At 40.6% G+C, this 14,171-nt stretch overlaps 1 protein-coding gene across 2 annotated transcripts in view; it reads left to right on the top strand.

Annotated features, from left to right (window-relative positions):
• The first annotated feature begins 4,117 nt into the window (after nucleotides 1-4,117).
• Rnls (renalase, FAD dependent amine oxidase) overlaps nucleotides 4,118-14,171 on the top strand; it is a 260,555-nt gene continuing 250,501 nt past the window's right edge. For both annotated transcript variants that reach the window (XM_034496709.2, XM_076919161.1), the window contains exons 1-4: nucleotides 4,118-4,464; nucleotides 5,258-5,363; nucleotides 5,833-5,975; nucleotides 13,044-13,202. In XM_034496709.2, the coding sequence (XP_034352600.2) occupies nucleotides 4,347-4,464; nucleotides 5,258-5,363; nucleotides 5,833-5,975; nucleotides 13,044-13,202 (526 nt within the window). In that variant the 5' untranslated portion in view covers nucleotides 4,118-4,346. The remainder of the gene's footprint in view (nucleotides 4,465-5,257; nucleotides 5,364-5,832; nucleotides 5,976-13,043; nucleotides 13,203-14,171) is intronic.

The raw sequence follows: 14,171 nt of genomic DNA, 5'->3' as shown, positions 1-14,171 counted from the left end.
TATGGAGCCAGACCCTGCAGTCCTCTGTAACCATCCAAGGTTTTTCCAGTGATGGCACTGGGATATGAAGCCAGCTGCAAAACCTTCAACCTTTAACCTGTCCTTGACAGACGCCATGCAAGAGGAGCTGTCCTGTCTGGCAAGGCGTTAAACAGGGATCCAGGGAGGTCACCTAAAAGAGAAGATGAGAGACAGGCAAACGCAAAGAATGGCAATCTGTCTATAGGCTGATCAAATCGCAATTTTTACTTTTTTACACAGGGGTTATATACACAAAAAGGCAGGATGTGGGGAAGGGGATGACGTGGGAGTGTAGGTGTTCAGGGGGAGTACAGATATCTTCCAGAAGAGAGTGTCAGCTGCGTGAAGTTTCAGGGGACAGGACACTATGACTCTGCCTATGATTCACTTGTCCTAATCTAAGTTGGTACTATCCACCAAGGTCACCTATCTACAAGGTCTATGACTAAAGCCTGGCAACTATCCACCAAAGCTGCTTGTTTACAATAGCTTCTAGCCATCTGTTCTAGTGTTTTCCCACAGAGACCCAAGACTTTGTGCTAGCAGGCTGACTTTAGGCCTATGGCTGATTTTAGGCCTTCAGTGTATAAGCAAAGCTGCCCCTCACAAGGAGCTGCAGTGAGCATATTAAAAATTAAGCTGAGGTGTGAGTGTGAGTGTGTGTGTGTGTGTCTGTATGTCTTTCACTCAAGAATCCAGAGTGCTCTAGCAGATGGCTAAAGGCTCAGTCAGGAGTGAGTTCAAAGCAGATTATCTATTCACTGCTACAGAGTGTGGCAGATCAGCATGCTGCTCCCCAACCCACCCCAACCTACCTGTGTCCCAGGAGGTCTGCCATAACCAAGAACAGAAGGAGACAGGGACACAGGAAGCCTGCTCTACACAGGGACACACAAGGCCTGCCCTACCCAGAGACAGCACTACCTGCCTCCCAGAAGGCCTACTCTAACCCAGGTCACACAGCTTTACCTAACTCCAAGGAGGCCTGCTCCAGTCCAAGACACCAAGGCCAGTTAACAGCAGAGTGAAAGGCAAGCACAAGATCATAAGCAACAGAAGCCAATGTAAACTGGCACCATCAGAACACAGTTCTCCTACCACAGCAAGAACTGTATATCTTAACACACCTGAAGAGCAAGATTCTGACCTAAAGTCCCATCTCATAAAGATAATAGAGGTCTTTAAGGAGGATATAAATAACTCCCTTAAAGAAATACAGGAAAGTGGGTAGAAACCCCAAAAATGAAACAAATACATCCCTTAAAGAAATACAGTAAATACAATAAAATAGGTAAAGGAATGGAACAAAATGGTCCAAGACGTAAAAATGGAAATAGAAACAATAAAGAAACCACAAATGGAGGCAACCTTAGGTATGGAAAACCTAAGAAAGAGATCAGGAGCTACAGATGCAACCACGACTAACAGAAAACCAGAGATGTGTAGTAGGAGCTAAGGTGGGAGGAGTAAGGAGAGGAAGAGGAGGAGTATGGAGAGGAAGAGGAGAAGGAAGAGGAGGAGCTAAAGGAGAGATGGAGAACGAGAGAAGGAGACATGGAGGCTGATGTTCACTTGTCTGTAGCAGTCAAAGGCAGTTGGTTGGGTATTGGGTTACACCTCTGATTGTAAGGGCATCTTGTTATCGATCATTACTAAATAAATAAGCCTTTGGATAATCTAAGCATTAGAGTCTCATTTGTTGGTGGGATGGTCTGGGCAATGCCCAGCCTTGCAGAGACAGCACGGAAGATTGGAAGAGCCAACTCCCACGCTGGTGTCTTGTGGGTGGCAGGGCTGGTGTTTCTGGCTGGCTGTTTCTAGGTACAGTGCACATGTGCATTCTGGCCACACAACATGGCAGCTGAGCTAGGCAGAGACGCTGCAGCCTAGACAGTCAGCTTTACCAGTGGCTGCTTTTAAAATAATTACTTCAACAGAGATGTAAGAGAGAATCTCAGGTGTAGAAGATACCATAGAAGATATTGGCACATGAGTCAAAGAAAATAAGATAAACCATTCCTCACCCAAAACAAAGATCAAACCTAAAAATAATAGGAAGAAAAGGAGGTTAAGATTCCCAGTTCAAAGGGCCAGAAAACATCTTCAACAAAATCATAGAAGAAAACTTACCTAATCTAAAGAAAGAGATGGTCATAAAGATACAAGAAACGTACAGAACACCAAATAGATTAAACCAGAAAAGAAAACCCTCCTGCCATATAATAATAAAAACACTAAATGTACAGAACAAAGAATGCATATCAAAAGCTGTATGGAAAAAAGGCCAAGTAACATATAAAGGGAGACCTATCAGAATTACACCAGACTTCTCAAGAGAGACACTTAAAGCCAGAAGATCTTGAACAGATGTCATACAGACTCTTAGAGACCACAGATGCCAGCCCAGGCTACTATGCCCAGCAAAACTCTCAAATCACCATAAAGGGAGAAACAAAGATATTCCATAACAAAGCCAAATTAAGCAATATCTTTCTACTAATTCAGCCCTTACAGATGATACTAGAAGCAAATCTCCAACACAAGAAAGGTAAGTATACTCAAGAAAACAGAAGAAATGAATCATCTCACAACAAACCCAAAAGAAGACACACACACACACTCACAGACCTCCAACAACAAAAATAACAGGAATTAACAATCATTAATCTTTACTATCTCTCATCATCAATAGACTCAATTCAAAAATAAAAAGTCACAGGCTAACAGATTAAATATGCAAACAGGATCCATGATTTTGCTCCATACAAGAAATACAGCTCAGCAACAAAGATAGACACTACCTCAGAGTAAAGGTCTAAAAAGAAGTTTTCCAAGCAAAAGGCTCCCAAGAAACAAGCTGGAGTCGCCATTCAATAAAATAGTCTTTCAACCAAAATTAATCAAAATTGATGGGGAAGGATACTTTACATTCATCAAAGTAAAAATTCACCAAGATGAAGTCTCAAGGCTGAACATCTATGCCCCAAATGCAAGGGCACCCACATTTGTAAAGCTCAAACACACATTTAACCTCACATAATAATAGTGGGGGACTTCAGTACTCCACTTACACCAATGGATAGGTCATTAAAACAGAAACTAGACTGAGATACAGTGAAGCTAACAGAAGTTATGAATGAAATGGATAGCTACAGACCATTTCATCCCGAAATCAAAAAAATAAACCCTCTAGTCATCACCTCATGCAACCTTCTCCAAAACTGATCATATAATTGGACAAAAAGCAAACCTCAACAGATACAAGAAGATTGTATTAATCCCATGCATATTATCAGATCACTAGGGACTACAGCTGAACTTCAATAACAAAAGCAATAGAAAGCCCACATACTCATAGAAACTGAACAACTCTCTAAAACCACCTGAAAATCATTATGCATTCAGTGCTTTCCCTGTTCTTTTATTGCAATGCTTACATGTATTCTTAGGATATCTATGTTCACCCAACATTTTCTTCAAGTTATTTTCTTAAACAAAAACTGGTCAAACAAAAATTTGATGATGGGAATTTTTGTCATCAGGAAATAGTAAGCAAAACTTGACTTTTAAATGTTTTTATTATTGGCTACTATTGTCAAGATTCCACAGTATTTTTCAGATAATTATTTTTAATGGTTCCTATTTTTCACTGCTTTTTGTTTTATTGAGAACTTCTTAGGACAAAGTTGAAGACAGGGCAATGGTGGTGGCAGATTCCATAGATTCCATTTCGCAGAATATTCCTTTGTTCACAGTGAACCCATTTTGACACAGAAGTTAGCATTTGTGGACACGGAAAGTGATGCAAAATTTTCTGATGAACCAAATATCTACATTCTTCACAATTTTGGAGAGGATGTATTATTTTCCACATTTCACAGCTGCTGAGGAGCCAACGTGAGGAAGGTCACATAATTTGTAGTATCTGAGGTGGTGTGCCAACGACAAAAAAAAAAAAAAATTCTCTGGTTTCAAAACCCCTGTCACCTGAAGTGGCCTATAAAACCCCAGAAGAAATCCAGCTCTGGCATTGCTGCTGTCTCCACTCCCGCACTTCAATCATCCTCATGAGGCCAACTGGCTGTCACTTCCTGATTTTCCCTCCAGGGGCCGATGGGATTGGGGTTCACCCGGTAAGCAAAGCTGTTCTGTGGAGGTTAGTCGGGCCGTTGTCTGGGCCTCAGTCACCCGTGCGGGGTTCCCCGCCCTCTCAGGAGCAGACGTCCCGCCCAGGGCACGGCCCTGACCCTCGCGGGGACACGGTGGCAGAGTGGGCCGGCGCCGCTGCGAGCCTCTGCCAGCGGCCTAGCCAAAGGCCCGCCGCCATGTCCCGGGTACTGATCGTGGGAGCCGGGCTAACCGGAAGTCTGTGTACCGCGCTGCTGAGGAAGCAAATAACCGCCCCCGTGTACCTCGCCCTGTGGGAAAAGGCTGGGGACACAGGTGAGTCAGTTGTAGGACGGCCAGAGCGTGACAGGCCTCTCCTCGGTGACATGGGCCGGCCACCCAATCGCTCCGAGGAGAAAAGCCCAACGGCGGCTTCTCCCTGGCCGCTGCAGCGCGCCCTCCATGTGCGCGCTGTCACGTGACCCGAGGCTGCCGCAGCCGGAAGGCCGCTACTGGCGGTGCAGAGAGGGCTGGACCCGGAGCCCTGCCCAGAGGCGGTGCATAGAGAGGGCTGCACCCGGAGCCCTGCCAAGGGAGGCTTGTGCCTGGCCAGCGTCGGCCCACCGGAGGCCTGTGGGCTACGCTGCTCTGTGCCATTGCAGCTTTCTCCAGTCTGCAGATCCCCAAATCCACTTGGACCAAGACTTTCCAGATGTTATGGGCTCAGTGGTTAAGAGCACTATCTGCTCTTCCAGATGGCCTGAGTTCAATTCCCAGCAACCACAGGGTGGCATACAACCATCTGTAATAGATCCTGACTGAAGAATCCTTTTTTACTCATTGTGGCGTTCCATCCATTTGTTCAGATCAACACAATATGTGCTAGTAACATTGTAAAGCAGTGATGTATTATTCGTGAGTTTTCATGAGTCTCTTATTTCCTCAAATTAAAAAAAAAAAAAAAAAATCATGACCAAATACCCAAGACAATGAGCGATATAAACACTTTAGCTTACGTTAATTAGTTTAATGTATTTGGACAAAGATAATGAAGCAACCAAGATAGGGTGAGTTGTATAATTTCAAAAAGTTCATTTATGACTGACAATTGCTTATGAATTATTTTAAGGGGGAAGAATGGCTACTACCAACAGTCCTTATAATCCCCAATGCATAGCCGACTTAGGAGCTCAGTACATCACCTGCACTCCTCACTATGCCAAAGAGCACCAAAAGTAAGTTCACCAGGAGTCTTAGTAGATACATATATGGTGTCAAATGATACAAATCGTCCGTTCTAAAACATTTTAAACTTGGCCTCTTATGACAATGAAATGTTCATATTGCCCTTAAGAAGATTATATATGGGACAAGAAAGGGGGAGTTCAATAACTTACAGTTAATTGTTGGTGTGTAAGAGGGAAGATAGTAATGAGAGTTGGTATTTCTAAGCACGTTTAGAATGGGGCATATGATACTTTTCTATGTACTTTTCTTGTTTATAGAGAGAAATAGGACTTGGCTAACGTCAGCAGACTTACAGATTCTTGAATCACTTCTGTTTTTCAAGTTTTGTTCAACATCATATACACTGAGTTAATCGTATGAGGATTTATAGCGTGATTTGATTTTGCATGTCTAATGGTTAGATAAGGCAAGACAGTTGCAGGGATAGTCTAACTATACATTTAATGATTATTGCAGTTTTTATGAGGAGCTGTTAGCTCATGGAATCTTGAAGCCTCTGACAGCTCCCATTGAAGGAATGAAAGGGAAGGAAGGAAGTTGCAACTTTGTGGCACCTCATGGAGTTTCTTCCATTATCAAGTACTACTTGAAAAAATCAGGTGGGAATTGGATTTTCTCTGTCTCTTAGGATAAAGGTTGTGGGTTAAATGCTAGTATCTTATAGATTATGAAAATAGTTAAACCTGAGATCAGCCTCTCCTTCCTCCAAATAAGCCTGGTCTCAGTTTAGCGTGTGTGCTCTTTTACAAATGTTTGTTTTCCTATGTATGAAAATAAATCTGTTATGATTTACTATTAATCTGTTTATACTCATTTCCTTAAAATATGAGCAAAGGGGATTATTTTATAGAAACTATTCAATATCTTTTGTTTTATATCTTTAGTGTGTTTTCTGTATCAATAAATTTAATTTGCTTTCTTTTCTTTAATGATATTAGAAATAGTATAGTATAAGTGTATAATCATTCATTCAACTTAACTGTGTATTTATATTTTGAGGATTGGGAAGTAATCTTGTTTTTTGAGTATACGAAAGCACTCTTCTGTTCCTCACCTTGGCACAACAGTATGATGGATTGAATCCAATAGGTTGTGCTGCTCTTGAAGACCAACTCCTTGGTAGTGAATGACAATGTTCCTCACGTGCATATCATACCACCCACAATGGGCTGGGTTCTCTCCCCATCAATTAATAATTAAGAATATGTATATCCTATAGCTGGTTTTTATAGAGGCATTTTGTTTTTGCTTTTTGTTGTTGTTGTTGTTGTTTATATTTTACCATTCTTAGTTTTGAAAGTGTTTAATTATTTCATAATCAGAGATATACTTTGTATATACAGACGATGGAAGCAATAGAATTATCAACTTAGTTGATCTTTTGTGTCTGCACCCCAAAATTCCCAAGTTAAAACACTGAAAAAAAAATATCTCACAGCTCTGCTTTCCTACTGTTCTGTGTTTTTTCAGTTGTCATTGTTACTGGAGTGGGATAATTCAAAGTGACAAAAGGACCTTAACTATCATTTAGTAACTATTTTATTTGTTTCCATTCTTGAGATAGGGTTTCTTTTTAAAAGATAGTTTGTTTCTTTTACAGACTCTAGTTCTAACTACTTTTGCACAGTAATATTTACTTTTACCATTCTCCTTTCTGTTCATTTGTTTACTTTTTTCTAAAATCGATGTGATGGAAATAAGCCTGTGTATTTCTCTCACAGCTCTCCTTGCTGAGTGACTATGACGTTTATTGATCCAGTACAATGTTCTTTCAAGGGATGCTAGAAAGTAGCATACAAACTATAGATGGATATTTCTTTGTACTTTAATCAGTACATTTAAGTTTCTTTCCAGTGTCTTCAGGTCTCATCAAATCATTTCCAGATGCTGCTTGTGAAATACTAATCTGTGGGAAGTGATACAAGAAAAAATTGCTTCTATTTTTATCCTTAAAATGGAGGAAAATGGATAGGGACATGGCTTAGAAAATAAGAGGCTTGCTGTGAAAGCAAGATGGTCTACGTTTAAATCCCCAGAACCCACATAAAGGCTGGGTGTGGCAACAGGTGCCTTTACCCCAAGTAGAGGCAGGGAGATCTCAGGAGTTTGATCACCAATCTAGCTGAAATGGCCAGCTTCAAGTTCAGTGAGAATTTTCCTCAAAACATTAGGTAAAGGACATCTGATAGAATCCTCTTCTGGCCTCCATATGCTTAAGCACAGATAGGTAAGTTTGTATACACAAACAGAGAGAGAGAGAGAGACTCACACACACTGGATGGAAGTTGGGGATGAAATATAATAGCTATAGAATAGAAACACATTTACTTTTATAAAATGTTTAATCCTTATTAGTGTTCAATCTATATAGATATGTGCAAAATTAAAATTTGTCATTAAATAGCATGTACAGAATGTTGTAGAGTTCTGTCCTCTGGACAGGACTTGGATGTTCAGACTTTCAAATGTTAGCAAGATATAATTATTTGCCCTAGATACTCATAAGTCTTGAGTAAGACTTCCTCATGGAACTGATGGTAAAGACATTATTAAACATCCCTGAGGATGTTTAAGTGGTTAGTGTAGCTACCTGTATGTTTTCCATCCTTTTATAATTACCATAATTAAACTCATTAGTTTGCTAACTTAGACTTGGATTGAACTGTTTCTTGGGGTATTCTTATCCTCTCTTGATTGAATAGGAAAAGGGTCATCTTGAGAATATAGAAAGTAGGGGATATAATGCCTGCCTGTTAATATAGACTGTAGTGGTTGGGTAGAGAGACATTAAACTTTACCTTTAATAAAAATACATACAGTAAATGTTAAGAAGGATGTGAATGTCATGAACAGATATTTGATAAAAAAAAAAAAATACCTAATGTGACACAGATTTCAGAGAGGTGAGCTGAAAAGATATGTCAGGGAAAATGCCTCAGAGAAAATGACATTTCATGGATACTTTAGAAGTCAACAAATGGGAATTAGGGTGGTGATTAGAGTTCAAGATAGCAGGAACTGGAGCTGTCACGAAGTGGACGTAGCTAAGTGCACCCGAGAAATTAAAGGTTCACTTTGACTGGGAAGTAGTTTGAAGGAGAGAGAAAGTGGGAGGTGAAGTACAAGGTTAAACTGGGCTCCAGCATCAGTGCTTTGTACACCATCCTGGAAGATTTTGCACTTTATCTCAAGCGCAGTAGGAAGCCTTTGAGAAGTTACTGTGTAAATTCTATGCATGATCAAATTTCCTAAGCTCAAAGAGCCTCTTGAGAAAATGTATATTGTTCCCTATTTTCAAGTGGGGGTTTCCAGAGCACTTGTTTTAATGTGTGGTGTCTTAGGAAAGTTATTAATTACTTCCATTGGAAATTCCTGTTCCTAGAAACTTTAATCCTAGCAATAAAAATGAAAACTTTCTATCTTCTTTGTTAATCCTAATTATGCGGTGGATTTTCCAGGACTCACATTAGCTTTGGGTCTGCTCATCTGCTGCAGCGGCTTTACGTGTTTTCACATCTCACACTTTACCCATCCTGTTAAATAGGGCAGCCTGTAAAACAAAGGTTGGTAGGCCTAATCCTTGGAGTTTATGGTTTTGTAACTTGCTTGGAGCATGGAATATACATGTGTGCCCCAGTGCAGCTCCTCTGCCGTCCACACTAATAACACTTCTGATGGTCAACCTACAGAAAACCTTGAGACCATCAGGACTGATGTCTAAGAACTTTAGCTGAGGCAGGCAGAAATTTATAGCATAGTGGATTTAAACTCCTTTTACACACACACACACACACACACACACACACACACACACACACACCTGGGGGAGGAGGAGGGAGAGACAGAGAAAAAGACAAAATGACACAGAGAGAAAACAGTAACAATTTTCTTTTCAAAGGATTATTTATAGGAAAAATGTAATCAAAACAGAATTAGTTGCTTTAATTGGGGTCTGGACGATACCATAGAGTATAGAAGGTAAGCACAGTAAAACATTCCAGATAAATCAGAAGCTCAGCAGAGTTGCTCTGTTGTAGTAAAATAAATGATGGGTATAGAATAAAATTGAACATTATTTGTACCTTCCCAAAGCAGAGGTGTTGTGGGTTGCTGTCTGTTTCTTCTGCTCCATCACAAGGGGTGACTGTATGAAGCTGAGGTTATGTGAGATCTTTTTAGTCAGATAAGGCTAGAGCCTGTGATTGGGCAGTGGAAGGGAAAGCAGAACTGAAAGTGAGAGAGAGGAGACGACATTGGGAGAGACAAGATGGAACCTGTAGGAGAGGATAATGAGCCAGAACCACGTGGTCCTAGGAGCCATAAGTAACTGAGGATTTCTTCGATGATTAAATAATGTAGGGCACATTTGTCCAGTCTAGGTGTGCAGCTTGTATCAATATCAATTGAGTTTTGAGTTCTTTGTGTGGCCATTTTGGGGGTTGAAGATTTACTATTATAAATCTGGCTGATAAATTACAAGCCTCTGGAGTTTTCATTTTATGGGGCTCACGGATTAGAGACAGCAGGGTGAATGGCTCAGGGAGGGTTCCACAGCAGCTAAACTGCTGGAATCTGGGAAGACCACTGCTTGTGTGGTTCCCCCACAGGGGTGGAGAGACTGCCATTGCCAGCACATAGCCGGACATAGCATGGATTGAGTTTTTTATAATTACATGCTACAAAAAGTCCTTGAGTAGTATGCTTTGCATATGGTCGACACCCCCTTGCCTTCATGTTTGAAAGGAATGATGCTAACTGCTTCAAGCATAGATTGACCCTTGACCCAGTTGTCACCATGTTCCCTCTAACATTTATATTTGACTTACAACATTTAGTTGCTTACTGTAGTGAAGCACTCTTCAAGAGACAATGAAAGACATGACATATTTGGAAGTAGATGCCTGGCATGGAGATGGAAAAGTACTAGAGGGTAGATATGACACAGCAAGGCATCCAGATATTTTGAATTGATGTCAAATGAGTGTCTAAGCTAGTGTTGCTGAAGGACATAACAGGCAGGAAGGATCAGACTGACCTGGGCTTGTGCAGAATGGGAACTGCACAGGGACGCTTCAGTGACTGGGAACAGGAAACGTCTCTATCAGGATGGACACTGACTTTCCTGTGCTTTTGATCTTCCCACCATGTTGTCGTCTTTCACATATCTGAGGCTGGATAAAAGCCCCTTTTTCTTGTGTATATGAGTATGGTATACATCTGTGTATATATTCATGTTTGCATTATGTGGGTATATGTAGAGGATGTACACATTAGCATGTGTAGGCCTGAGGGAGACATCAGAAGTCTCCCTCAACTACTCAGTACATACTGATTGGGCCAGTGTCTTTCAGTTGAACCCAGAATTCATGGATTGCAATATGGCTAATTCCTTGTTTCCTGGCCAGCTTTTCCCCAGGATTTCCTATCTCTACCTTCTGAGGACTGGAATTTTTGACAGGACATCATTCCCTCCCTGCATTTATGTTGATTCAGGGGATTCAAATTCCTGTCTTCATATTGACCCATCTTTCCAGCCCCAGGTTTATTTCTAAAAGTTTTCACAAAATCTGAAATTTGAGATTTCAATATACTAAGAATTAATAATCCAACTGGAATTTCTTTTAGTTTATGGTATATGATTTATTCTCTTAAACAAATAATGACCAAAACTATGTTGTTTTGAGCACTGTAATTTGTATGTTATATTCTGTTGTAGTTACTTTACCTATTGCTGTAAAGATGCCCTGGCAAAGCAACTTTAGAGAGAGTGGGTTTATTTTGGCTCACTGTTCCAAAGTACAGTCTATCATGGTGGGAAATCCTAGCAGCAGGAGCCTGTATACCTAGTCATGCTGCATCTGCGGTTAGGGTGCAGACAGTGAGTTCTGATGCTTAGCAGAATTCTTTTTTTTTTATGCAGTTTAGAATCCTAGCCTAGGAAATGGTGCCACCTACATTAAGTATAGTCACCCTGCCTCAGTTAATGTCATGTAGGTAATTCCTCAAAACTTGCCCAGAGGATTGGGTCCGAGGTCATTGGAGACACTATCAACGTGCTATCAGTGTTAACCCTGACATATACTATTCATAGAAACAAAGTAGTCATTAAGACTATTCACTGGCTCTAAAATTAAAGGAAATACAACATAAATAAAGAAACAATTAGAATAACTTTGTGGTATATCCTAAGAAAGAAAGAAGGATGAAAAGGTAGTTTGTGATTCTCTTAGTTCTGATCCTTAATGAAAACTTAATCTGCCCTATAGACATTTTTTTAAATTGTTTAATAGGCTATTCTTAGATATTACTAGTGATAATCAATTTCTAATACATATACTTATTCTGCTTCCTAGTAACATGCTTATATTTTTGGTCATGGTTTAACAGATTGAGCTCTTCTTCTTTAATTATGAAACACATTAGTATAATATGTGGCAAATGGTTGACTAGTGTGGAGGCTTGGATGTAAATGACCCTTATACAGACTCCTGTGTTAAATGCTTCCCCAGTTAGTAAGGCTGCTGGAGTGGGATTGGGAAGTGTGGCCTTGTTGGAGGGTGTGGTCACTGGAGGGCGGGTTTAAGTTTCAGAGCCCACACCATCCTCACTTAGTCCTCTTACCTGCATCTTGGTTGTCTCAATATGTAAGCACTCAGCTATGTCTCCAGTACTATACCTGCCTGCCTGCTGGCATGATAAGCATAGACTCACTCTCTGAAACTGTAAACACGCCCCCTGCCAATTAAATGCTTTCATCAGAAGTTGCCTGGTCATGGTGTCTATTTACAGCAGTTAAAAAATAACTAGGAGAGTGTTTTAGTCAGGGTTTGTATTCCTGCAAAAAACATCATGACTAAGGAGCAAGTTGGATCGGAAAGAGTTTATTCAGCTTACACTTCTACCTTGCTGTTCATCAAAGGAAGTCAGGACAGGAACTCACACAAGGCAGGAACTTGGAAGCAGAAGCTGATGTAGAGGACCATGGAGAGGTTCTGCTTACTGGATTGCTTACCCTGGCTTGCTCAGGTTGCTTTCTCATAGAACCCAGGACTACCAGCCCAGGGATGGCACCATCCACAGTGGACCCTCTCCCATCCTTCATCACTAATTGAGAAAATGCTTTACAGCTGGATCTCATGGAGGCATTTCCTCAAGGAAGGCTCCTTTCTCTGTGATAACTTCAGCTTGTGTCAAGTTGACACACAAAACCAGCCAGTACAGAGAGCTAATAAATATTTCCCCTTTTATTGAAAATAGATTATTTTCTAATACAATATATAGGCCTGTGCAGGTCATGTGCATGCTGCCTCAGTCTCTATGAATTCAAATGAGCTTTGCTCATTTAGAGGGAGCTAATATATTTTTAATGAATGGCAGCTATGACATAGTACAAATAGTAGTCTTGAGAATAGTAATTATAGCAGAATTTTATAATTGTTTCCTTTATAAAAACATTGATTGGAGGCCCAGGAGTACAAGTGGTAGATGGAAGAATTACTACTGAATTAGGAAGGTTAGATTAGACTAGAATTAGAGAGAGATGTGAGTACAAAAGGTAAGGTTGAGGAGCCTTTGTTCACTTGAGTGGGTCCAGGTTGACTTTTGAGTTCTTTTTCATTCTCATGGAAAATCTTGATAACAGGAGCCTTCTTTTGCCTTTGGAACAGGCACTGAAGTCTTCCTCAACCAGTGTGTTACTCACATCAACCTGAAAGATAGTAAGTGGGAAGTCTCCACGGACACAGGCACCGCTGAGCTGTTTGACCTTGTCATCCTCACCATGCCAGCTCCTGAGATTCTGAGACTTCAAGGTGACATTGTGAACTGTGAGTAGCTTTGCTGTTTACCTGCTAAGGGAGGGTTGAAGGGACACAGATTGGCTTTGCTCTTTGAGTAGAAGACCTATTTTCGACCCTACAGATTTTATGTTTTAAAACTGGTTATGATCTACTTCCTGAAGTTAGTCCACGTCATGAAGCTCACAGAATGGTTTGTAACTAATTAAAATTGAATGATTGTCTTATTACTCTTGGTTTAAAAAAGGTCAGTGTTGTTTCTGATGTGCTGTAGTGTGGCCCAAAAGAGCAGTGTCTTTATGGTCATCCTGAAGAAAAGATGATCATCAAGGCTTCCTATTGGAAGCTTCACCTCCTGTCTTCTCGGGGTTCCTGCTAAGTGTATACTGCTATTGGATGACGTTACTTAGCCTCACTGATGAGTAGGTGGGTGTCATGGGGCATAAATTATACTGACAGAGGTAAAATCATGTTAGAAGAGCCAAATTTATAAAAGAAAATAATAAGGAAATTCCTTGGTTTGAATAAGGAAAAGGTAAAAATTTCTTCTTACTAAAATTAACTTATTTTAAGATGGCTCTGAGCTCCCGGCTCTCCCTCTGATTCATGTTGCTACTACATGATAGACCGACCTCAGTGTGAGCCAAGTAAACCTTCATTACGCTGTTTTTGTCAGGTATTTTGCCTCAGCAACAATAAAAATGGCTAGTTTAGTTGGCATATATAGAATTGTGATTTTGTCAGACACAATGGTCAAATACAGGCAATTTCATGTGAGCCAACGCACGTGAAGTACTGTATATAGGTGAGGAGTTGGAATAAAATAATGAGTAAGGACAGTCATTAGTGGTGTCAATTTTAGGTTTTCTTAGGACTGTAGTGACCGCTTTAAAACCACGTATCATGGTATCCTTTTCATCTCAGCTGGGTCAAGAGCACTGAAAATCTGAGGCCTGAGTGGGGTACATAGTAAGGTACTGGCTAATACACACACACACA

This window comes from Arvicanthis niloticus, chromosome 1 (genome assembly GCF_011762505.2).
Source record: "Arvicanthis niloticus isolate mArvNil1 chromosome 1, mArvNil1.pat.X, whole genome shotgun sequence".
NCBI classification, from domain to species: domain Eukaryota; kingdom Metazoa; phylum Chordata; class Mammalia; order Rodentia; family Muridae; genus Arvicanthis; species Arvicanthis niloticus.
The sequence above is the reverse complement of the archived record's forward strand: the minus strand, read 5'-3'. Positions and strand labels throughout refer to the sequence as shown.